This window comes from Podarcis raffonei, chromosome 1 (genome assembly GCF_027172205.1).
Source record: "Podarcis raffonei isolate rPodRaf1 chromosome 1, rPodRaf1.pri, whole genome shotgun sequence".
In the NCBI taxonomy this organism is placed as follows: Eukaryota; Metazoa; Chordata; class Lepidosauria; order Squamata; family Lacertidae; genus Podarcis; species Podarcis raffonei.
The window spans coordinates 58,154,664-58,180,270 of record NC_070602.1 but is presented as its reverse complement, the minus strand read 5'-3'; the positions used below and the strand labels follow the sequence as shown (position 1 = coordinate 58,180,270).

General features: G+C 40.9%; 1 protein-coding gene across 9 annotated transcripts in view; it reads left to right on the top strand.

The window, feature by feature from the left end:
• ANO1 (anoctamin 1) overlaps positions 1-25,607 on the top strand; it is a 143,442-nt gene extending 117,835 nt beyond the window's left edge. For 5 of the 9 annotated variants that reach the window (XM_053388728.1, XM_053388685.1, XM_053388677.1 and 2 more), the window contains 12 exons: positions 2,232-2,309; positions 4,200-4,274; positions 5,295-5,496; positions 6,190-6,301; positions 7,514-7,571; positions 7,917-8,017; positions 9,054-9,199; positions 10,645-10,797; positions 11,389-11,441; positions 15,408-15,592; positions 17,779-17,884; positions 19,605-25,607. In XM_053388728.1, the coding sequence (XP_053244703.1) occupies positions 2,232-2,309; positions 4,200-4,274; positions 5,295-5,496; positions 6,190-6,301; positions 7,514-7,571; positions 7,917-8,017; positions 9,054-9,199; positions 10,645-10,797; positions 11,389-11,441; positions 15,408-15,592; positions 17,779-17,884; positions 19,605-19,865 (1,530 nt within the window). In that variant the 3' untranslated portion in view covers positions 19,866-25,607. The remainder of the gene's footprint in view (positions 1-2,231; positions 2,310-4,199; positions 4,275-5,294; positions 5,497-6,189; positions 6,302-7,513; positions 7,572-7,916; positions 8,018-9,053; positions 9,200-10,644; positions 10,798-11,388; positions 11,442-15,407; positions 15,593-17,778; positions 17,885-19,604) is intronic. The other 4 variants (XM_053388719.1, XM_053388710.1, XM_053388745.1 and 1 more) reach the window with 1 other exon arrangement.

The window sequence follows — 25,607 nt, the reverse complement described above, 5'->3', positions numbered from 1 at the left end:
ACGGGTGTTGTGAATGGGTTATCATGTGTCTGGACTGTAACCCCAGAATCGGCACCTTAATTTGTGGGGGTTTTCAGTTTCGTTAATGCTTGCAAGGCTCAGTTATTTGAGCCACTGCTCCAGAAAAGGAACACTCATCTTGCTGTACGGCATTGCCCTGATGTCCTGTGAAGATAGACTAGTGAAGCAGCCTCATCAACATTGGAATTGTGCTGCACTGGAAACAACTATTGCCAGACATAAATATTACTTGCTGTAGAACTGGGTGAAGTTGAAGTAGGTTAAGTTCAACTTTGGGGATTATTTGCTTAAACATGAAGGCACTTCTGCTGCGACTGAACCAATTACATTTGTGTCTATACATGTAATATTTTGACAGTAAGGTTTTATCATGGATTGGTATGAGTATGGCCCATCTGTGAGGCCATTATATATCAGTGCCCTGTGTGTACCATTGCAGATATTTGTCACTTCAGGATCAGAACGTAAGCATGTAATTCACATTCTAATTCACCATGGGTTTAAAACAGTTTAGTTCCATTAATTTCAGCGTGATTCTAGTTTAAAACCGGGGGTGCAGAAACCCAAACTGGTTTATGGAATGATTTACCTAATTTTCAAGTCCTTAATTTTACATTTTAAATGTTTCCCCTTTCTAACATCTCCAAGCTCCTTTGCAACCAAACTTCTGTACAACAACTACAGTCCTGGGTTTCTAGAAGAAAAACAGACATTTGATGCACTTTCACTGATACAGATTTCTATGTGCCACATGGTATGTAGTAGTCTGTAAAGGTGTAGATCTGGCACAATAAAAAATAAAAAAAATCAACTACTACAGAATTTGTGAGAGCCAGAGAACTCCCTCACCAAATGCTCCTGTGTAAAGTTGTTGTTATTATTTATTAGATTTCTATACCACCCTCCATGTGAGGCTCACAAGGTTTACAATATAAAAACACAAAAATACATACCATAGTACCAAACAAAAACAATACCTCCAGCCCACAGTTTAAAAGGCCATAGATTGTTTAATTAGCCAGAGGCCTGAGAGAAGAAGACTGTTTTTGCCTGGCACCTGAAGATATGTAACAAAGGTGCCAGGCGGGCTTCCCTGGGGAGAGCATCCCACAAGCAGGCGCCACCAACAGAAAAGGCCCCTTTCTTAGGTTGCCACCCTCCAGTCCTCTCACGGAGGAGGCACACAGTGAAGGGCCTTGGATGATGATCACAGGGTCTGAGTTGGTTCATATGGAGAGAATAAAAGTTAGCAGGCATGGAATAAGAGGACAGGTGTTATAAATTTATAACCATATGGTTCAACAGCAGAGAGAAGCAAACTGCTCAAGTTTGCAAACAACACCAAACTGCTTAGGCTAGTGGGCCACAAATTGGCAGCTAAATTTCATTGTAAGTGTGTATGCAGTGATGCAAATTGGAACAAGAGTGAAAGTAATTTTTATGTACTAATGGGAGATAGACTGGTACAACTAGCCAAGCAAGAAATTCACAGTTTATGATGAATAGCTAGATGAAAACTTTTATTCAGTATGCAACATTGGTGGTGGTGGTGAGGGGGAATTAAATTGTAGTTAACATGGATGTGGGGGCAGGAACTGCCAATGTTCTTAATGTACATCTATGGTGTGAACATGATTGAAATACTGTATTCCATTCCAGTCACCCTATCTCAAAAATGAACTAAAAAAGCAAAGATCTTGCAGGTAGATCTTTCTTGGTTTCTCCACAATCTCCTTTGGGTTCCACCATTCTGAAAAAGTTCATTCTACCTGCAAACTCACTACTCATTCCTGACTCCAGGTCATTGGTTAGTTAAATGACTAGTCATCCCACTACAAAATATTATGGGATTTTGCTGATAACTTTCATTATGAAGGAGATCAGACTCTTGTCTGACACATATTGTGACACCTTAAAATAATACAGATCCGTTTTTATCCTTTGCATTGTTGTTTTTGTTGTTGTTGTTTTACTAGATAACACTGGTCATTTTCCTGTGGTTTTATTTTGTACTTTCTTCCTTATAGTAATTTACTTCATTTCAGAAGACATAGCATTGGCCCATAACAAGTAAAGGCAGCTTCTATTTGTTTTTAAGCTGTAGCGTGTCCATATTTTGCTGAGGGTATTGATTTATTTGCCTATATGAGTCAATGCTTTGTAACAACCATATTGCATGACCCTTTTCTGTTTCCTTCAAATGCCATCAGAAGGGCCCGCAATTGCCAGAAGAGGCAGCCAACAAATGGCGACAAAGAGTTAAGAGAGTCATGGCTGGGGTGAAATTGGTACATTTCATTCAAATTTGTGGAAACTTTCTGAACTATGAATAACTATAGAAAACACAAATTGATTTGTTTTCCAAACTTTGTCTGTTTATTGTCTAATATACACATATACGTATTTTCCCCCCTCCCCCTGCCCCCTTCTTCAGCACTCTTGTTGGGACTGGTTTTCCTCTTTGTTTGGAATGGCACTGCATGGTTAATCCTTACATATTGACTGGTGTGGCACTTCTGCACGTGCCAGATGCTTGGCAGAGTTGCCTGCGGCTGTTTGTTTTTCCTCAGACAGCATGCGTGTGACATGCATGTGACATTAAATGCTTGTTGTTCTTGAAGTGGCCTTCTGTAATTATATATGACATCGCAATATTAACACATCATTCCCTGTTTTCAGGCTTTAAAAAATCAAATAATCTCCATGACACAGTGTGTTGAAATACAACGGTGATCACTCACCAGACCATGAAAATAAACAAGATATGATCAGATATTAATGTTACTATATCTGAGCCCAAAGATGTTGCCCAAACCTTTAAAGGCCCTGTAACATCAGGAGAAGGTGCTGCCACTCTGCTTCCCATTCTGTTTCTCCACCATTTCTTTTTGTCACCTTTCTTCCTTGCCAAATGTAGGGGGCAACAACTAGGCTCCTAGGTGAAAAGCCCAGGACAGAAACTCTTCTATATAGCAGCATCTGGCTTGTGGAACTCCTTCCCTAGGGGGGCCACAAGGTTGTCCCTATCTTTGCCTAACTTTAAAAACTATTTTGTTCTACCTGGCTCCTGATGGGTTTTCAATCCCACATTCTGGTTTTGTTTTGTTAATTGGTGTTTTTTAAAAAATCTGTGTTGTTTCTAGTTGTTGTATATTGCCTTGGGAGCAGAAAAGGCAATTCATGAATACTTTTAATAAATAAAATGAACAAAAGGATGGAAGAAGGGAGCCAGTGGGTGGATAGGATGGGAGATGCATTGGTTTCATTTTGTCCTTCTGCTACGGGGCTTTTAAAGGAACTACAGCATATTTTAGTTGAGACTGAGCAGCTGTAAACTAATGCAGGCAAGACTGGTTTGACGAGTATCAAGGCACCATGGCACTGAGATTCCACATCGCTGACCATGTTATTGACCATATTTTTCTTGGCAAACACATATCCACACACACATCATGTTTCATGTTGGCCCAGTTCATGCTGTCTTGCCCTTGAGATCATCTGCAGTATATCTGTATATTGTTCCATATGCTTGCCTCAGTACCAGTTTCCTAAATTTTACCATATTCAGGAAAGTAGCTCCTGTTCCTCTGACTTGAAACAGAAAAGACAAGCCAAATAAGCACACTCCTCGTTTGCATTCTTTAATCAACTTATTTAGTATCGCATTCATCTTTTCCCACAAACAATGGATTTTCATGAGTGATGGAACTTTCACAAAGTATCTTAACTTTTCTGCATTGTTATAAACGCATAGCAATGTTCTGAGGGGGGGAATTTTCATAGTGGCCAATATAAAATAGACTAAAATAGAGACAGAGATAAATGTGCTTTGACAATCCCTAAAAATCTGTGTTTTTGTAAAAAATAAAATAAAATTGCTTGGCCTCATAACACTGATAAACAAACTAGCTCAATTTGAAATAAATATTGTGATATACTGACCCCTTTATATAGTTGTAATTAACTGAATTGACTCCACACTGTTCTGATGTTTGCCTCCTAAAATGTTTATTTCCATTCCTGTGTCTTTGCACTACTATCAAGTTATGCATTTGATTGCTTTCCTACACATCAAAGTTTGGATGACCGGCACAAATTAAAAAGAAAATGCTTTCGCCGCTACAGTATATGTGGCTATATTACATCGCAGGGTCATTGTGTTTTCTTTCATGCCATAGACTGAAAAAGAAAAACTGACGTGGAAAGATCGTTTTCCAGCATACTTCACAAATTTTGTGAGCATCATTTTCATGGTAAGTATTACCTAGTAAATGTTTATGGTTAAGTGTAATGCAAGATTTTTCAACGGGTGAGCAAAGCTTCTGTAACATTGGAGAAGGACCAAGCTTCTCGCTGACTTCTCTCAAGTCAATTTTTTGGGATGCACTTTCATTAGTCATTTTTTTTGTGATTTTATAGTTGATAGTTGTGACTACTGTATCATCCCCATTATGAGAACATAAGAAGAGTTCTGCAGGATCATACCAAAGACCTCTGTGGTCCAGCATTCTGTCCTTGCAATGGCCAGCCATATGCTACCTGAACTCCTGCGTTATTTTTTACAAATAAACATTTGAAGAGGATTGAAACAAATTCCACACACGCACACATAGACCAATACCTCCCCCCCCCATCTATGAAATTTCAAAGCCTTTCAGCTAATTATTGGTCACGTTCAGTGGCGTTGTATATGCTTGCTGTTCTTTCTATTCCACAGTTTATCATGTAGTGTAATTGTGGACATGCTTCTCAGCCATGATTTAGTTATTTCCTTGGCAGTTTAGAATTCCTCTATAGCTTACATGGCCTTTAGGTTCACTGTTGATTGAATTACACCACCTTCTGAGAAAAGTGATACAGTAGCATTCAGAAATGGCCTCGATAATCTCAGGAGCAGCAATTTTCTTTAAAACCATGGACTGGTTCACACTACCTGCACCTCTGACAAAGCATGGCCCACAACTAGGGTTGCAGCAAGGCAGTGCTTCTATATATGGACACCTGTGTGAGCTGGTTCCTTTACATGAGAGCTGAATGTTGCCACTGTAATTTTTGCAGTGGTGGCAACCTGAAAAAATGCTACTGCATAGACACACAAAGGACAAATATGATTCATGAATTGGGCCCTAGGACAGAACTATTCCTCTAGTACGTTTCACTGTTAAACATTTCCTTTCAATCCAGATCTGGCCACCCTTTTAACAATTACTGACATCTAGACATTTTTACTGACATCTGCATATTCTTACGACATACTACTTTTGTCTTTCCAGATTGGACTGACATTTGCCATTGTTTTTGGAGTCATAATATACCGAATCTCCACTGCAGCAGCTTTAGCCATCAGCTCCACTCCCGGTGGCCGGTCTAATGTTAGAGTAACTGTCACAGCAACTGCAGTGATTATTAATCTGGTGGTGATAATAATCTTGGATGAAGTATACGGCTGCATAGCCAGATGGCTGACCCAGATTGGTAGGTATAAATCTTAAAAGTTATTTTGACTTAAAGCTACAGTTTCTTTAAATGGCCTGTCTTAAAAAAGCACAATTATTTCACTTTGGCCACACAGCCAAGAACAAAGCATGTCTAGCCAATGATATATATAAAATAATCACTTGGTATTATTACATGAACTTCTTTCAGCAACTAACATTGGTTATAAAATGGGGAAATGGACTTAGATTAATCAAGAGCTTCTTCACTTGCTATGGAGAACCAAACCATTTTCAGAAGCTGAGTAACGTAATTCATCTTCATTTACAGTCATTGCTTTCTTCATAGGGACAATAAATCAAGACCTGGAAAAATGAGGTGTCCAGTTATTGCTGAGCATGAACTTCTTAGGGTTTCATCAAACACAGAATTTTCCCTGAGTTACATTTCTTGTGATCAGACCAGGCTGATGTTTCCAATGAATGTAGTCCATACCTAGGCAGGACAATGCATGCAGCTCCAGACATGGAGAGGGTTGCTGGAAGCTGGAAGTTTTCTACTTCCACCATCACCATACAGACAGGTCCATCGGGTTGTACCCTTTCTTTTTTAAAAAACAACAACTAAACAGATCAAGAGAAGTCTTCCAAAATCTTAAATCTTAACAGGCTCTAAAATTTAGGTATTTGAATGCTCTTTTCAAGCACTCTTACATTAATCTTCTTTACACAGAGGTTCCAAAAACAGACAAGAGTTTTGAAGAACGTCTTATCTTCAAGGCCTTCCTTTTGAAATTTGTCAATGCCTACACGCCTATTTTCTATGTGGCTTTCTTCAAGGGCCGGTGAGTTATACAAGCAGTGAATTCAATAGCTTTTTCAAGGACCAGTAAGTTGCATAAGGTGAATTAAATGTTTAACTTCAAGTGTTGCAACTACTACTTCAAGCTGACTCTGAGACCTTATACAAGAACCAGTGAGTAGCAGGAGAAATCAATTAAATATTTAATAGTTACCTAGGCTGACACTGAACATTTGTTGAGATAAAGTCAGGGCCCAGGCATGGGAGTGGAAAGGTTACTGGGACCCAGAGATCCAGGGGAGCCTGCCAATAATATGTACAAAAATGCATATATTAGCATAATATGTGTGTAGAATTGCTTATAGTACTGAAAATAACAGAAAAAAATGCATTGTTTTTAAGCAAATTTTACAGTCAAACCTCGTTTTGTGGACGGGATCTGTTCCAGAGGCCCGTCCGCAAGCCGAAAACGATGCACGCCGAAGCGCCATGATTTAGCGCTTCTGCGCATGCGCGTTTTAGCACTTATGTGCAAGTGGCGAACCCGGAAGTAACGTGTTCTGGTACTTCCGGGTTTGCTGCAGACATTCGCCGAAGTGGACACAAGCGGAGGCGCACACAGAACAAGGTTTGACTGTATTTGCAAAAATGTGTATATTATCAGAAAATTGCAACAAAATGCTGATTAATTTCCATGACTCTACAAAAAATCACAAATTGATGCAGAAATGTGAAGAACCAAACTCAAGTTTAAAAAAAAATGAAAAACAGAGAGAAACAAAAATTGATAAATTCACCCATTTATCTCAGGATCCCTACTCAATGAGGACTAGGAGTCCATGCCCTGCAGGTTATATAACTGGATTTAACTAATAAGTCCCACTGGTGGAAGCCCATTCAAGAATATCCGTTTGTGCAATGGTGCTCCCCCCCCCCCCGGCCACACAGACACACTGTCTTCTGCTCCTGCATGCTCCCCACACAACCAAAAGTGGCTCTGGGATGGGGCAGAGGAACCCCTCAGAACAGCACATGGAGGATAGAGAAGGATGATTATTATTATTAAAGAACAACTATAAACAGACAGACAATGCTGAAATTCTTGCCCCAAGAGAAAGATTGACATACCATCCCACTGAATTCCTCCCAAAGGTTCTATCTGGATGTATGGGAGATGTTGCAGGAGGAGTGTGACACCTTGTTCCTCTAAAATAGGCAGAACAAAAGACCAATAATTGTTTCTGAATTTTCCTAGATTCGTTGGGCGCCCAGGAGATTATGTCTACATTTTTCATTCTTTTCGCATGGAAGAGGTAACGGCAGTTCATTTTGTGCATGCTTATTTCTGATCTAGAAAACAACCATGGTGTGGATACAAATTTAACCATCTGCACACAGAAGGGCAACATCATTCCACAGAAGGCTTTTCATCCAGCAGAGGGACCCCACTGACAGAAGTGGGGAGAAAGCAGTTTTCACTGATTTTACCTCCACCCCCTGCAGCCACTTCTCACACTGTTCCAGAGGGTCCTCCAGCTTTCAGGAACAGAGTTTAAGAGGCAGTAAGAGGCACAAGGAGAAGGAACCAAAGTCTTGATATATGCCTGTGTTACGTTACCTAGATCCCCCTAATCTATGTATCTCTATTTCTCCTTTAGTGTGCTCCTGGTGGTTGCCTAATGGAATTGTGTATACAACTTAGCATTATTATGTTGGGCAAACAGCTGATTCAGAACAATCTTTTCGAAATTGGCATTCCGTAAGTAGCCAAGGACTGAGACCATCTGCTGTAAAATGCTTGCATATCAACTTGAAAATAGAAATGCTATGTTGTTTTTTGGTTTGTCTGAAAGGCAGAAGGCAAGAAGAGAGCTATGCTACATACTATAAAATAACATGCATTTGCTTTATTATACCATTTTCAATATTTATTATTTTGCTTTTCAATCATATGGTTCCTAGAGTGGTATACAACAGAACTTGGACAATAAAAAAGAATTCTGAATCTACAGTGGTACCTCGAGTTACATACGCTTCAGGTTACATACGCTTCAGGTTACAGACTCCGCTAACCCAGAAATAGTTCTTCAGGTTAAGAACTTTGCTTCAGGATGAGAACAGAAATTGTGCTCCGGCGGTGCGGCGACAACAGGAGGCCCCATTAGCTAAAGTGGTGCTTCAGGTTAAGAACAGTTTCAGGTTAAGTACGGACCTCCGGAACGAATTAAGTACTTAACCCAAGGTACCACTGTACAGTGAAAACAAATTAAATTAAATTTGTTTGTTGACAGGTAATAGCAGAAGCTGAAAATAATCCTAAGTACTGAAAGAAATGATGGCCTAGTTCTTACAAAATAGCCTATTAATAATACCAATCTTTGCCATCCTTAGGGACTAGTGTGAGAAAGTGTATTGACCTCATCCCATTTAATTTTTCAGATGCCTTGCAAATATTTAGACTGAATCCAAGGAGTAGCCCTACTTACAGTAAGGCTTCTGAGGCCTACCCTTCCAATGTGCCTCTCAGACAAGGCATCTCTGAAGGTCAAATAAACTTCAGGAAGACCCCTTGTTGTAACTGTAGACTGGGAAATGAAGCACAGAAGCCTCAGAAGGCACTTATGGAAAGACTTGTGCACATCCGAGGGACCCTTTCGTTCCCCTCCACAGTCCCCATATAACTAATTTCATAATCAGCAAATTCACGATTTTTTGTTTGGTTGGTTTTTTTGGCCTTTTGCTCTTACAAAACTACTGAGACTTTTAAAAGAGTTGTTTTTAATGTTTCGTCTTAGAAAAATGAAAAAATTCATAAGATACTTGAAATCGAAACGACGGCGTCCTGGAGACCACGAGGAATATTTGAAGAAAAAACAACGCTATGAAGTAGACTATAATCTGGAGCCTTTTGCTGGTCTTACTCCAGAATACATGGAAATGAGTGAGTGAGATTTCAAGTGCTTAAACTAGGGTTTCAGTTTTTTAATAGCTTACAGTGCTATCCTATACAAAGGGTAAGTGAGCATAGAATCACACCCTTAATCAGTGATAGATGAGTAATGGTCATGGTCAGTTTTAGTAGGTGAATGTGTTTTTTAAATAAATAGACTCAGTCTCAAGGGCAGGATTGTTTATTTCTAAACTATTTTGGATATGATTTGTTAGCATAAGATGGAATATGTAAGAAAAATGTTGGAGAGCCTCTTTCTAAGAGTTGAGCAATCATTCCTTCTTCTGCTTGGAATTGTAAATTCTCACATGTTCTTGATATCTCAAAGTGACACCCATAGTGAAGTTCTGATACTATGCAGAATTGTGTACATCTGAACTGCAGTCTAAACACCCTTTGCCCTGGGCTGCTGGAGTCATGATTTGGATTGAGCAACGGGTTCCTGCCACTCAATCCAGCCAGCTTCTGCCCAACAGCAGAAGGTTGAGGCGATTGCCTTGCAGAACTACCAGTATATCCTGTGCTTTAAATTTGTGATTATAGCAGATCATGGTGAAACCATGTGAAACATGGATGCTGCAGGTTCCGAACAAAGAGCCATTTAGTCCAACACTTTGTCTTCAAGATTACAAACAGATGCTTTTGGAAGGCTTCTAAGCAAAACATGGTGAATCTAGTCATCTCCATATTATCCACTCACTGAACTCCTTATATTTGTACCTCATTCTCTCTCCAAAAGTTATCCCAAAGTGTCTGACAACATCAAACAGAAACAAATACAATTAACACCAAAAGGCAAAAATGTGAACAATTACCTGACAATAAAAATGCCTTCAATAAACTTTCAAGAGATCACCAATTCAGTTAACTGTATATAACTCATAAATATGTCAACAAACATGTTATTTGGATGGTGCTGGTACAGCATTTGACCATGACCAAAGAGACTGATAGATGCCACTGCAAATAGACACCATGTGAGATTTTAAAAAAGTAAATCCCTGGTTTGGAAGATCATTCTCAGTCCATAACTAAGCAGACCTCTTTCTATTCCAGACTACACTAATTAGCCCAGAGCTTTTGTAGTTTTCATGTACCAGTTGTTGGTTTTCTAAAAACTGCCAGCCGTTTTAACTTTGAAGTCCAATTTTATACAATATGTAATCCTGTTTTTTCGCTGAAATAAAAGGTATTATATCCCCCTACAAAGAAAGTTGCTATCTCATTAAGTTCTAGAAAACATAAACCAGCAGCCAACCTACTGTAGGTTAACATTACAAGGTCAGCACCTACCTACATTCATATGCGTATGATCTGAGAGTACTATGGTTTCAGTAGTTAGCACTGGCTGTTTGTGGGGAGCTGTTTCCAAAAATACATTCCATCTAAAACAGCATAATATGCAAACTACAGTGTGTTTTCTTTTTAATTTTCAGTCATCCAGTTTGGGTTTGTAACCCTGTTTGTTGCATCTTTCCCACTGGCTCCCTTGTTTGCGCTCCTGAACAACATCATTGAAATACGTCTGGATGCAAAGAAGTTTGTTACTGAGCTTAGAAGGCCAGTTGCAGTAAGAGCAAAAGATATAGGTAAGCAGTTCACTAACAGCACAGTAACTAGTTAATATTATTCCTTATTTATGTCACTTTGCCATATGTGATGGATGAGGCAGGACTCTTATTTTAGTTTTGTGTTTTAAATTTCAATCCTCCTTTATTCTACTAGGGAAATTCAGGTCTGCTAACTGCATAAGGTGATGAGATGATGACACTGGTAGTGAAGATGATACTTAGTCAACATTTCAATCCCAGAGCAGGGATCAAATAAATAAAATAATAGAAAAATATCTATATGCGGAAAATTATCTGTCTATATACACACACACGCACAAACACACAAATGGACAAAGTGTAAACAAATGGACAACTCCATCACTAAACTAAATAGCAATAAGAACAACAATTAGGAGATTGAAGCAGGATTTCACATATGGAGCAGAGTGTATGAGATAATACATATGGAAGAAGATAGTATTTAGAGTACTTGAGCCCCAAGCTGTTTAGGCCATGGAGATAAAAACCAGCACCTTGAACTTGTACAGTGATGTTATTTATAGTTATCCATTCTTATGGGTAGCCATTTTAAAGTCTTTTAACCTTCTGCTTGTCTTTTCCCTCCAGGAATATGGTATAATATCCTCAGAGGTGTAGGAAAACTTGCTGTGATCATAAATGTAAGTAATTCTTTGCAAATAATGATTGATCACGCCGATTCTTAATTTCCTTTCAGTTACTTGGAAATGTTAACATTATAGACATCTGGTGTGGTGTGGAATCTGGAGTAAATCCTCGGTTCAAATTCCCACTCAGCGATTAAGCTCGCTGGGCAGCCATGGGCAAATCACTGTCAAAGTTTTGTTGTGAGTCTAATATCTTGCTCTGATATATTTAATTACCTCGCCCTACCCTATTTCAGCTTTCATGGAACACAAATAAAGAAACTTTTATTCTCAATTTCACAAGCTTTCTTTTGAAACTCAAATAATATAAGTCACTTTTATAACTTTCAAAACTTTTATTAACAAAGGACTATTTGTCAGTAAAGTATGGTAACGATTTTCCTGACACTGCTGTTGTTTAGTCTTCCCACTCAGGCAGATAGTTTTTCATGTGAAGCAAGTTCTATAGAGCAGGTGGGAAGCCGATAGAGAAAGTGTGAGCTGCTCTTTAGCACATGTCAGCCCAATTTTTATACTTCTTGACTGTTGGGTGCTATCTGGAGGCTTCCAAGTCAGTGGAATTTAGAGCACGTGTGTCTTCTCCGTTTAAAAATAATAATAATAAATCTTGTTTTCCTCTCTGAGGACACTTTTCCTGCTTTTTCATAATTCTTATAGCAACCTCTTCAACAATGACAAATGTCATTTTTTTGTTCCTCTTACTCGCCCTACCCTATTTCAACTTTCATGGAAGAAAGCAGACATGTATTGTTCTGTATCTTGTCTCATACTCCCCTTTCCCAGGCACAGGGCAGAGTTTCAGTTTCCTTTGCAAAAGACAGTGAGCTCATCTTGTTGCAGTATTCTATTTGCACTTTTTACAAATGTACAGTTGTACATTGCAAATGTGAATAGGCCTTACAGAAGCAACCACATAGGTAGGCGGTGTCACTCAAAAGACTGCCTGCTACCTGAGACTGCCTCCCCTCACAAACTTCTTAGATCCCTGTACCAAATCTGACAAAACTTCTTTCCATTCCTATCCTACCAGGTGAGTGCAGCTCTCATTCCAGATACCTGCAACAACCAGTTGTCCGACAGTGACTCTTTTCATCTCATGTCTAACACCTGCTTCTTAAAGGCAATAGCTCAGGGGTCAGCAAACTAAGGCCCGTGGGCCGGATCAGGCGTAATTGCCTTCAGGATCTGGCCTGTGGACTGTCCGTGGATCGGCATGAGGATTCTGTTCGTTCGGCCTGCACCAATTTTTTTTCTGCACCATTCCATTTCCCCACACACACACCCTCACACACACCCGGCAGCGCCTCCTCCCTCCCTTCTCCTGGCTTCTTCCCGCCCTGCCTAGAGGAGGAAGGGGGCTGGCTGAGCACCATTTTAAGCAGCCCCTCTCCGGAGCCAGTCCTTTTGCACCGCTCATCTTCCCTCCACCACTGCCGCCACCCTGGTGCTCTTGTGGGCCAGAGAGTTGAGCAGACGAGCTTGCTCTGCCTACCCATGAGAAGAAGTGGCGGCAGCAGTGGCGGCGGCGGCAGCCCCAGGGAAGGTGGGGGGTGGGGAGGAGGACTACTGGAGGACTACTGGCCCCCTTGCCTCTTCTTCCAGCCCCCCCCCGGTGCTGCTTCTCCGGCCCGCCACAAGGTGTGAGGGACAGTGGACCTGCCTGCGGCTAAAAAAAATTGCCGATTCCTGCAATAGCTGTTAAAAGGGGCAGGGGGGAGAGTTGTTGAAAACAGAACTGACCTAGGTTGTATGTTCTGTATTATGTGTCTTACTTCTTTTAAAACATCTCAACAAAACTAATTACAATCATTAGGCTTTTCATGTTTAGAAAAAGCCATGTGGCCCAGTGGGCCAGTCCGTTTTATCTTGATGCATCTAATAGCCCTGTTAAAATGGATGTTTTTGTGTAACACAGTGAACGTTTATTTATAGAGCTGGTTTGTCTTCAGTTCTTTGCCACGCTTTAAAGGGCATCCCGTCTTTCGAAGCTCACATAATTCAGCTGGCATTTGTTGTAGTTGGAGTAGAGGAAAACACTGCAATGTAAAAAAAACTTAAGAGATCACCAAACAATGATTTAATAACATACTAGCAGGATGTCCAGGACGCGGGTGGTGCTGTGGGTTAAACCACAGAGCCTAGGACTTGCTGATCAAAAGGTTGGCGGTTCAAATCCCCGTGACGGGGTGAGCTCCCGTTGCTCGGTCCCTGCTCCTGCCAACCTAGCAGTTCAAAAGCACGTCAAAGTGCAAGTAGATAAACAGGTACCGCTCCAGTGGGAAGGTAAATGGCGTTTCCGTGCGCTGCTCTGGTTCTCTAGAAGCGGCTTAGTCATGCTGGCCACATGACCCGGAAGCTGTACGCCGGCTCCCTCGGCCAGTAAAGCGAGATGAGCACCGCAACCCCAGAGTCAGCCACGACTGGACCTAATGGTCAGGGGTCCCTTTACCTTTACCTTTACTAGCGGGATGTCCACCAAATAGTTAGGAATATATTTGGGAAGGCAGCCATAAAGATGAGCTGAAGCGAAAGCATGTGCCATGCTCAACTTCTATTTCCAGCTGGCTTTGCCCACCCTTTTCTCTCTGGGTGCCTGCTTCCTCTGTCTTTCTGGTCCTTCAAGGAGTCATCTTTATGTGAGGCCCTTACCTCCTTCCCTTTTCCCTTTCAGATGTGGCCCATCCCTGTAGCCGTGTGTGTAAAATGCTCATCCAGTGATGGAAAAATATGTGAAAGTGTGGAATAGAAATAGGCAAGAAAGTCTCCCCGCTTCTGCTACTCTTGCACTGTCTCCCAGTTGTGCTCAGTCAGAAGCTGTGTCGGTTGATGCTCACCTCTGTGTGTCCACATTCATTCTTGACTTTTTGCTTCCAAGCTTGTTAAGCACGACATTCTTTGTCCTTTTCCTTAATGCAATATGTGTCGGTTATTAAGCTTCCAAATGGGTCTGAGTGTGGAATCGGTACATTGGATTCGGAAGCCACTGGTGGAGAAAGCCAGGAGAAAACAGCAATATTCCCTTGCGAGAAAAATGGGGAACCTGTGGCCCTCCAGCTGTTGTGTGGCTTTTGTCCTCCAGATGTCCAAGAACATCTGAAGGACCACATGTTCCCCACTCCTGCTTTATAAGAATCCTTTGGAAAAGGATCATTTGGGCCCCAAGCAAATTACTATATGTTCCCCAAATGCTTCCCCCCCCCAATTTGCTGGTGGTCCCTCTTGTGCTCACACCAGCAAATCTAATTATATAAGATTTATTAATATTATAAAGGACCAAAAATTTTGGTACGTTTTTGAACGTTTGAGTCTTCCTGGATGGAGTGTTTTCTGATTTTTTTAAACAACTACTGTGTGTCATCCCTTTTGTGGTATGGACATTCATTATTGTTTGACAAGATTATAATAAATTTGAGTGCCCTTGATTTGTAGCATCTGCCTAGGCTGACCCAAACTGCTATTACTTTCAGACCACATCAATGCAAAGTGGTTCAAATGGCTCGCTGCACACAACAAAAAAAGCAAGAGGGGATTATTAAACACACACGCCCCTTAATGCCTTAGAAATAAATAAATAAATAAATAAATAAATAAATAAATAAATAAATGGATATAGAACCAGAGAGAGCAGAACACTGCAAATGTTGCACTTATACTGAAAGCAGAACCATATTGAAATTAGAAAACAATGAAGGACCTGTTTTTTATTGTCCACATGATGTTATGTCCTCAGCCAACCTCAATTGCTCATTCTCAATTTGCTGCAGTTCTAGAGTTCGAATATCAAAACTTCTATGGAGTGAAGAAAATCATTAATCTGCGGATTATGGCCAGAAACCAGCCTGATTTATAGCAATCCATCTGCTCATAAGCCCAACTGGGGGAGGAGACAGTTGAGTTTGGTTATGAAATCAGTCAAGCATTGCCTGAATATTGCGCTCATTGTTTACTCTTATGGCTTAGGCATTTGTGATCTCATTCACATCTGACTTCATTCCACGCCTCGTGTACCTGTATATGTACAGTGAAAGTGGCACCATGCATGGCTTCGTGAACCATACGCTATCCTATTTTAATGTCAGCGATTTTCAAGATGGAACAGCTCCAAATGACGCTATGGAGCTTGGCTACCCAGTCCAAATATGCAGGTACATACTGTTATTTCCTTAAAAGAGATTTTTCCCTGGGATGTTGACCCATTCATGCATCTCAGAAGGACTCATATTTAAGTTTCCATGTATTTAGGTGGTATGGATTTGAACATGGATTTGTGGCTACCACCTTCCATCTGCATACGAATCTTCCTTCTGTGTATATCCACTATCTCGTCTCAGTTGTCATGGTCTGAGCCATACCATTTCCTTTCCTTGACACCTTTCTCGAAGCTTGAAAACTGTCGACTTCAGAGCTTCTCCAGCTCTCCCCAAAGCTATGGCCCATAAGAGTGCACCTGAGGCCTCGATGTGATCTCATTTCCTCCCGTTGCGCTGCCACCCAAGGAAGAATAACAAAGCCGTCTAAAACAACCCCCCTTCACTGTGAAGCATTTCTAGTTAGTAGTATCCACACTAACCCCAGCCTGTTAGGGGACACATACCAGAACTAGTCATTATCCACAGGACTCCTCCATTTGTCTAACACCCACCAAACCCAGAGGCCTGTGTGAGGACCCACTTTCCCACAGCCTTTGCATGAAAAGCTATGGCTGCTACTTACTCCCCTTTGTCTTTATGACTGTTCTATTGCTCAACCTTTCAAATACACAGTACAGCTCAGCTACTTGAGGCTCTACTTACTACCGCAGCATCTAGTCCTGTAATCAAAGAGCGCCCAGAAAGCTTGTTAGCTTGCCATCAACCTCAGAACATATATCCATAATCCTATTACTGTTGGATATGCTTTTTGCCTCTGGTCCAAAGACTGGAATCTGAAGATCTAAACCAGAGACTAGGCTGTTGTGTCTTGTTAGTTATCCCAGTAACATGCATTGTTGAAAATATAATGGTCAGCTCCACCTGTGCTAGAACAAACTCATGACCACATAAGCTTCGCCCATTCCCTGTGCCAATTTGAACTTCTAAGCCACAGCGCTCCTTTTCATTGGGTCCCAAACCCAAATGTAATCTCCTGCCGTAAGCATCCCACATAATCTCTCCAGGATTAAGTGCAAGCCACTCAGGGCTACCAAAGCTAGCACCCCTTCCTTTCCTTTACCAAAATATATCATCCACCCCACACACCCTGTTATCTCTGGTGTCACTCATCTCCTAGGACAGGGGTGGGGAGCCTGTGTTCCTTGAGATGCTGCTGGACTCCCAACATCCGAGACCATTGGCTGTGCTAGCTAAGGATGGTGGGAGTTGGAGTCCAGAAAATCTAGAGTGCAAAAATCTGCACTCCTGTTCCTCAAGGCTTCATTGTACCTCCATGCTCACGACATGGGAGGGCTGAGAACACCTTCCAATATACTGCACAACTCCCGGTCAATATACTGTATTAAAATTCCTGGGAAGTTTCTCCCTGGCCTCCAACCCAATCATTTTGAAAAGTCGTGTTAACCCTTCTGCCACACAGCAAATCTTTTGCTGGATAAGATTTCCATTTGGAGCCAGCTCTTCCTATTTTAAAATGGGAGACAGTTTATTTGTTTTATTACATATTTTGCTTCAGTCCGTCCAATGAGGCAGCTCTCTATGCCTTCCCCAACTGGTGGATGAAGAAGGCAGGAATGGGTCCAAAAGGGTCTCTGCCTACTTTCCTATTGCAAGTCTCATAGGACTTCGGGTGATAAGGGCTCCATCTCATTTCTTCACCTCCCCACCAACCTGCATCCTTTCCCCCTACCCTAATTTGCACTTACAGTAGATGGAATATGCAGGGGAGGGGCTAATGGCAAAGTTAGGTCTATTACCAACATGATAACATCACTTAATAGGCATCAGCCTACTTTTAGTTTTAGAAATCGCTCAAAATTCTCTTTTTGAAGGATCCGATTGTGATTGGTTTTCTCACAAATCAACCCGGACTATTACATAGATAACTGGTGATAATAACATGTATTTTGAGGCTTGCATGAAATAAGCCCTTTCTGCTCAAGAAATGCCTATGCTCACTCTCACACACAAATACGTATGCAAAACATACATGCACACACTTTCTCTCAGCATCTCTAAGAAGGCTACAACTGAAATATTAAGCAACACCAACAGGTGGATATGATAAGGGTACAACAAAGCAACAAAACAAAGTTTCATGCTTTTTGCAAGAGCCATACTGTGTATATTCAGTCAAGATTCCAATCTTGAACATACTGACTCTCAGTTCTGCTTTTCAGATACAAAGATTACCGAGATCCCCCGTGGTCTGAAACTAAATATGATATTGCAAAGGATTTCTGGGCTGTGCTAGCAGCAAGACTAGCGTTTGTAATAGTGTTTCAGGTAAAGTATATCCCAAAATTATTTAAGGTGGCTCTGTATTAACAGACAGAGCTTGGAAAAGTGAATACTTCGTTAATATAATATAACCCAATCCACATATCTTAGACATAAGGGTCTGACATGCCATTTTCACATCCCAGTTCTAATTAAATCCTAACATTTATTAAACCCAAGCATTTAGCACCCACATATCGATAACAATATTATCTGGCCCCATTTTACTCTGGCTCCAGGTCTGGTTTTGTCACCAAAATAGCCTTAGTCATGTTTATCAGGAGAGAAATGGGGAGAATGAAACCCTGTTAGTACTCCAAGAGTACTCATTGATACAAGGAGTCACTGTATAGCTAGATGACATCTGGAGCAGCTTATGCCCAATTTTGACTGTTGTGCCAGCAACAACTGTTCTTGAACCAGGATAGCCTGGTGCCAGTAACCCATGCTCTGGTGACCTGTTTGTACTAGGTCAAGTGCTCCCCATGGGACTTCCCTGGAAGATGGTAGTGAAGTCTGTGACTGCCAGACTGGGTCATGTGTCACCTGTCCTAGCATTGCCTTGGCTTCCTGTAAAGCCACCAGTTCCAATTCAACGTGTTGGTAATCAAAAAGCCCTTAATAGCTCAGAGTCTAAGTACGTAAAATACCACTTCCTCCAATACCAACCAGACAAGGTCTTAAGATCAATGGTTGAGGCCTTGCTTGTAGTGTCACCAATGGAGATAGATGGGGGGGGGCGGTAGCCCACAGCATGACCTTGCTCTTTGGCAGCACCCCTACTATCAAATCCCCCACCCATGAAAGATGATTGTCACATACATTGCCATCATTTTAAAACATTTTTGTTGGCCAGGCATTTTGTACTTGAAAGGATGGTACATTTAACAGCTAGAATTATGTATTGTTTGAAATGAGCTTTGATAGTTTTGACTTTAGTAGTGTTTGAATTATGTTGTTTTATTTGTGGGTATTGGGTGGCTGCCCTGGGCTCCTTTTGGTGGGATGGGGGAGGATGGGATAAAAATAAAGTAAATAAATAAATTCCCTGAACCAATATTTGTTGAATTCGACTCTCTATGAGTTGAGGGCCTAAGTATTACCACTTCCCACCAGGAAATTCATTTCTAAGAAAGAAAAGGTACATGTCTTGTAACATATGAAGAGTGTTACATGTGTCTTCTGCTACAGATGTATTAGATCAGGCACATATTGGCCATGTGACCAGAGAAGCCAGGGAGGAAAACTGTGTGTGTCCTTAATGTGTCACAAAACAGACTTTTTACTTTTTCTTAATTTTCATGTATAAAAAGTGACATTTAGAAAAGGAGAGTTGCATGCAGGCAGACATTGGGGAATTTTATTCATGACAGGCTGGTTTTGTTTGGGAGTGGGCCTTAAATATCTGTGGCCATGTATGCCAGAGAGTTGTAAACTGCACACTAATTTTACATAACTCTGGTTTCTAAATAAAAAAATATATGTCTAGCATATCCGTCCTAATTGTAGAAGTAATTCCCATTGATTTCAATCAAGGTTGCTTCCAAGCAGGCTTGTTAGGAACATGCTTTAGGACACAATCTACTCAAAGTTAAGCAATGTTTATGTTCTGCAGTCTTCCATGAGACAAATTTTTGCAAATACTGAGCTCTCCGTTGTAATAATTGGGACTTCAAAGTGCTTAGTTTTGTCTGCTAACATTGGCTCTGACATTCTTATTTTTCAGAACTTGGTCATGTTTATGAGTGACTTTGTGGACTGGATTATCCCAGACATTCCCAAGGACATCAGTCAGCAAATTCATAAGGAGAAAGTTCTGATGGTGGAAGTCTTCATGAAAGAAGAACAGGGAAAGCTGCAGCTGCTAGAAAACTGGGGGGGCAAGGAGAAAAGGAAAGGTGAAAACTGTAACAACCATAGCCCCAGATCGTCAATGAGCCATAGAGGGAGTGCGTCTTCCATTCATTCATGCCATGTTGAAGTGTAGAAGAGGAAGTGGTTTTATTCCGGGGCATTCCACTCATAAGCAAGCCATTATTTAAAGGATAGGACTTGATTCTTTAACAGCCTGGTGCATGTTTAAGCATATGCAACCATTTTGCTTATATCTATGTAAGAAATTACGTTCTTACAAAAATGGAGGACCATATTCTGTTTCTGACAAGGATCTTTTGGGGGTTTTATTTGCACAAAAAGCAATGCAGGGATATTTTTTTTTTTACATATATCTATATTTCATGGTTAGCTTATAACTATCACTGTTTTTATATTTTAAGAAAATAGAACAGGTAGGCTATTCTCTTGGGAATTTTACTTTAGCTTATTTATTGAAAAATGGCCGAGGGTTTTGAATAACTAGAGGCTCCCCATTCCTGATAAGCTGAATGGGAGCTTTACAGTTTGCAAAGCAAATAAAGAGCATCCTGTGGAGTTCTTCCTTGCAAGACAGAGGAAGAAAAACTGTGCTTCAATCTGCTGGCCTTTTTGCAAGCAGAAATCCTGTTGTGTTTCCTGGGCTCTATGCTGAACATGCAATATTTTCTCTTAAGCAAAAGCAGTGGCAAGAAGATTTTGTTTCTCATCTGGGGCTCACGCCTTGGGTAGAATCCAATTCATCACTTCACTCACACCAGTGAACAAAATGGTGGGGCCATCAGCCCAGCACTACTGAGAGCAGTTTGTTTGAATATCTTTCATTCCTTCCGATGTGAAAGATGAAGGATTTGTGAAAAGGGCATTTATGTTTAGTAATCCAGAGTGTCTAAGTGCACATTCCAGAGGGGGTCCAGAGGACAAGAAAGAATATGAGCAACAGCACAATTTCCCCAAGCACTGAGGGGCCTTTTTTCAAAAGTGCCCTGAATTAAAGAGCACACACACAGCTGCTAGCAAATTGCACTGCCCTCCACAAACCTAGGAACCTAGTTGCTGAAGGAATATGTTAAACAAACTTATTCCCCAAGCAATTACGTTCACAGGTCATCCTGCTCAGTGTAGCTGGACATCCCATCTTTGATTACATCTCATACTTCCAGATACCACAGCCCCCTACCATTTCACTGACCAGAGCATCGTAACTCAAAGCATCCTTCAGTTCAGCAGTTACGATGACTCAGCTGCCCAGTTCCCTGACAAAGGTATCCAAATATTGTTCTCTGCCACTTTCCAGCTTCTCTGCTGCTTTCAGTTCTCTCACTCTTATCAAAGGGTTGGAGCATCTTCTCTATGAACATTTGAGGCTTTGTTTTTGTTTTTTACTAAATTGGGATGTCTTATACAATTATGACTGGCACGAGGGGAGAGAGAGAGAGAGAGATTTCTCCCTCGTAATATTCAGGGTCACTCAATGAAATTAAGAAGCAGCATGCTCAGAAGAGATATTAAGAAAGTACTCTTTCACACAATTGTTTCTTTGTGTGACAGTTTGTAATTTCTGCCGGCTCAAAAGAGACAGGGGGAGGGAGTGTGGAAGGAGTAGGAATGAATGGCAGAAAGGGAGAATCAGCAAGTGAAATGCATGAGGAAGAGTGCATAGCAGGCTGAGTTGAGGGAAGAAGAGCCCATCAGAGCATGTGCTGGGCCAAGGGTGTCCCTCTGCAAATCTAGTATAGATTCTGGTATGGAGTTATTCCTGAGAATCCTTGAGGATTATTTTTTTTAATCAAGTTTAAGATCAACAGTGCAATCCTATGCATGTTACCTGGGAAGTAAATTTTCCCAGGTAAGTACATATAGGACTGCAACTTAATATTACCTTTGGCGTTTTGGTGAAGTGGAGATAATAGAACTCAAGTTCTAAGCTGTGTTTTGGACCAGATTATTTCCACCTACAATGATTCTGTGGATGCAAATAGTCCTTTTAATTTTCCTAGCTTTTAGGACTCTATGTCCACTTTCGACATTCAGAGCAACACTACCCCAAATACACTCTTCCCTGATCTTACTATAAAGTTTATATTATGATGATGTGCCACCTATTCTGCCCATTCCAGAATATTTCTGATGTGCCTACTATTTATTTTTTTAACATCAGGCTCTCCAGTTCCCTCATGTTGTGTCGGAGGCTTCTAGGCATCTGCATATAAATACTTCCATGTTGCATCTCCTGCCAAATCCCCTTTTTGTGTTCAGTTTTCCCTGTGACCCTATCGAGTGCCATGCAGAAAGAAATAAGCCCAGGTTGCCTTTGCAAGTCTACCATGCACAAATTGTTCTGGACACTTCAAAGTCAAAGAAATCCTTCTACGAACACCTAGCTAGCCCTCGATTGCAATTGTCACTTTACAGTTTGTACTGGGATACGGACAGCCAAGTACAAGATATGCGCGCCTCTCATCACATCTGAAGGGCATGTATGTGTAAAATTTAGTGCATGCCTCTTTAAAACAACAGCAACTGGGAGCAGATCACATGGACGTCCTTCAGACTTGATAGTAACGGTTAGCATTTATACGGCACTTTCCAGAGTACAAAAAATCTTCAGGTGCATTATGTTGTGGAAAATGTGATGAGTAGCAAGTATACTTTTTGTATGCCATCTGCAAAATGTAAAGGGATTTTTAAAAACAAAAAACCTGTTGCTGATCCCCAACAAGTAACACTTGCTACTTCCTACAGGCTGAGGGCCCAACAGCCTCATTTGGGACTTTTTGGCAACATATCTCCATCTCCTGGGATGGAGAAGGAAAGAAATGGGAGAATCTGTTTAGTGGCTGCTAAGCAACTATCCCATACCCTCCCTACAATTTGCAAACGTTTGGCAACAAATGGCGCTGGTGACAGGGTTTGGGCAGCCAAGGCACATGACAACATTCCTTCCAATGTCACTCTCCAGGGAAAGTAACCCAAGAGGAAGCTCCGGATAACAAGTCCGAGAGCTAGAACATACCTGCCAGGTCCATCCCCTCCACAGTTACATCTAGTGTCAGGCCTAGTGCTTAGGATACGATTGCTCCAAAAATACGGCATCCTCGATAGATAGCCCCAGTGATGCAGGTGGACACAAAGATGAAAGTAGAATCAAAAGGGCAAGCACCCTGAGCAGACCCCCCCCCCTCTTAATTTTGCCCCATATACATGAAAAGTCTTTAAATTTATTTATTGTGTGTGTTCTTGGCAGGGCACCAGCTCCCTCTTAATCTGCACCTTCTACGTGTATCTTGAGCAAAACCAACAAAGCAAAATATAAAACATTTGCTTCATGTTACATACAATATGAAATGTTCATATAACAGTCTTCCTAGTTATGAACTGCAGTGCATCATATCATATATACCAAAAAAAGTCCTATGCTGTGTAAGTTGAGGATGAAATTTAGTTTTAATAGAGAACAAAAATCAATTTCATCCACAACTGCCAAAGCCTGGCATTATATTGCAAATTAACTTACTGTATGGTTTGTTGCAAAACCAAATGTCCAAGAGTGTTATATTTCAATTAAAAGAGCATTGTTGCAGAATTATAGAAAATAAAAGCAAAATCATCACATAGTTTTGTAGTACTTATTAGTTTTTATACAAAGTATGCAGCAAACTCATTCTTAAGTATAATTTGTCCGAAACACTCTTTACGTGGAAGTTAACAAAATGTTGTCCAACATGTTTAAAATACCAATCTAACCAAAGATTGTTTTTAATAAAGGGCTTGTTTTTGTTTATAATTGCTTCTTATATATTGAATTGCAGGAATGTCACCTTTTTATATCTAAAAAAACTTGCTTAAAAGTCTGTTACCATTGTAGTCAGCCTTGTCTACCTTTATTGATACAGGATTCACAGAAGACAATAGAAATTTTCTCTCACTTTTACCCTGATCCAACAATGGCCTTTGGCAGCGGTAAGAGCTTTTTACAACATGGGAAAGCATCTGTGCATGTTTATTGGCTATGGATCCTGCTGCCAACCTATAGGTATGGGCTTTGATGTAGATATGCAGGGAGGATGCACATGAGAAGCAGAGGTGTTACCCGTTCATGGACATTGCATGTATAACGTGAATGCAAGTTGACATTCCCATCTGTCCCTTGAAACTGATGGGAGTGTTTCGCCAGATGCCATTTAGGTGCTACGTTTTCATTGCATATTACTAGTTACCCACAGCATCTGGCATTGAGGTGAAAATGTTATCTATTGGGCTAGAAAGTCTTGTGTGTGATCGCCAGAACTGCTCTGTTCTTGGCCTGTAAACTTAAATTATTATGTTTTAAAATGTATTTAAGGCACGATCTAGACTACACACCCCAGGTTGTTCTAGGACTCGCCAGATGCAAAGAGTGATATCCTTTATTAGCCACATCCAGAGTAGCTGCATTGAAATCTGTGGATTTTATTCCATTGGGTCTATCTAGCATTGGATGCCATCCCAAATCCAGAGATCCCTACCTACACATTCCACCAAACCAGTAGCCAGCTCTTTCAGCTTTTAAATGTTCATCATCTACTCCAGGAGTGGGTAACCTTTGGCCCTCCAGGTGTTGCTGAAGTTAAACTCCCATCAGCCCCAGCAAGCATGGCTGATGGTCAGGGATATTGAGAATGATAGTTCAGCAAAACCTGGGGGGGGGGGGAGCAAGGTTTCCCCATTCATGATCTACTGGACAGAGAGGGAATGTTTGAAAATCAGTTCCATCAAACCCCTTCCCCACCAATGGTCAGTATTTTTAGTATGCAAACCGATGCACAAAATATCAGTGATGAGCCAGCCAGGATAGCACATTAAGTGTTTTTTTTGGCAAATGCACAATCTTTCCCCCTGGATCAAACTCTTCTGGGGGTTTTTCCAGCAGAAGCTGGATTTGCACAGCTCTGATTGGCTAACACCCCTGTGTCGATCATGAAGTCAACTCCAATGATTTCTTGGAACAATTTTTAGCACCTTAAAAAGATGTGGCCCTTTGTTAGATAAATAATTACGCTGCCAAGCAGAGGCATGAGCAGATAAATATGAATGAAAATGTGTGTGGCGTTAGACCTGGAGGCTGCATGTGTGTTCTTTGAAGAGCAAAATCAAAGCAGCAGAACTCACCTTGGAGGGGAGAAACCTGTACCCGATTCTGGTTGCAGGTGCATCTGTATGCAACCTTCGAGCTGTTAGCATTGACCACCTGTTCAAAGTTCACACAGAGTGCAGGTGTCAGATGGATATTTCCTTCTGCGTTGATGGGACAATATTCAAAAGAGCAATCTACATGAAGGAGGCTGCAGCCCTTTGCACACTTACATGGGAGCTGGTCACACTGAACTCATGGCATGGACATGATTCCAGAAGCCTATTTGCATGTGCAGATTATGCTTGTTGGATTGGGATGAATATGAGGGAAACAAGGCAGCAGGAACAGAATGCAGGAGGTGCCGGCCTCTTCTTCTCATGAGCAAAAAATCAATCCCTTTGTGACTTCCATCTTACTGTTTTTCTCTCTAGGTAGCCTACATTCATGTAAAATGTATCCTGAGCTATTAGTTTAACTAGAAACCAGGATGAATGTACACACCCATAGAAAATGTATATTCCATTTCACGCTCTATCAGCTTGTAATTTTATAAGTACTGTAGATGGATTGCCCAGTTTAGAATTATATGCTGAATACAAGCGATGGGAAATAAAGAAATTGTAAAGAGTTATCTTAAAATGTTGTCCTAATACATTCCTGTAAATATTAAGACTATATACTTATAAACATTCATTATTTTGAGATCATTAAATAATAATAAATTCTTTTACTTGTTTTATA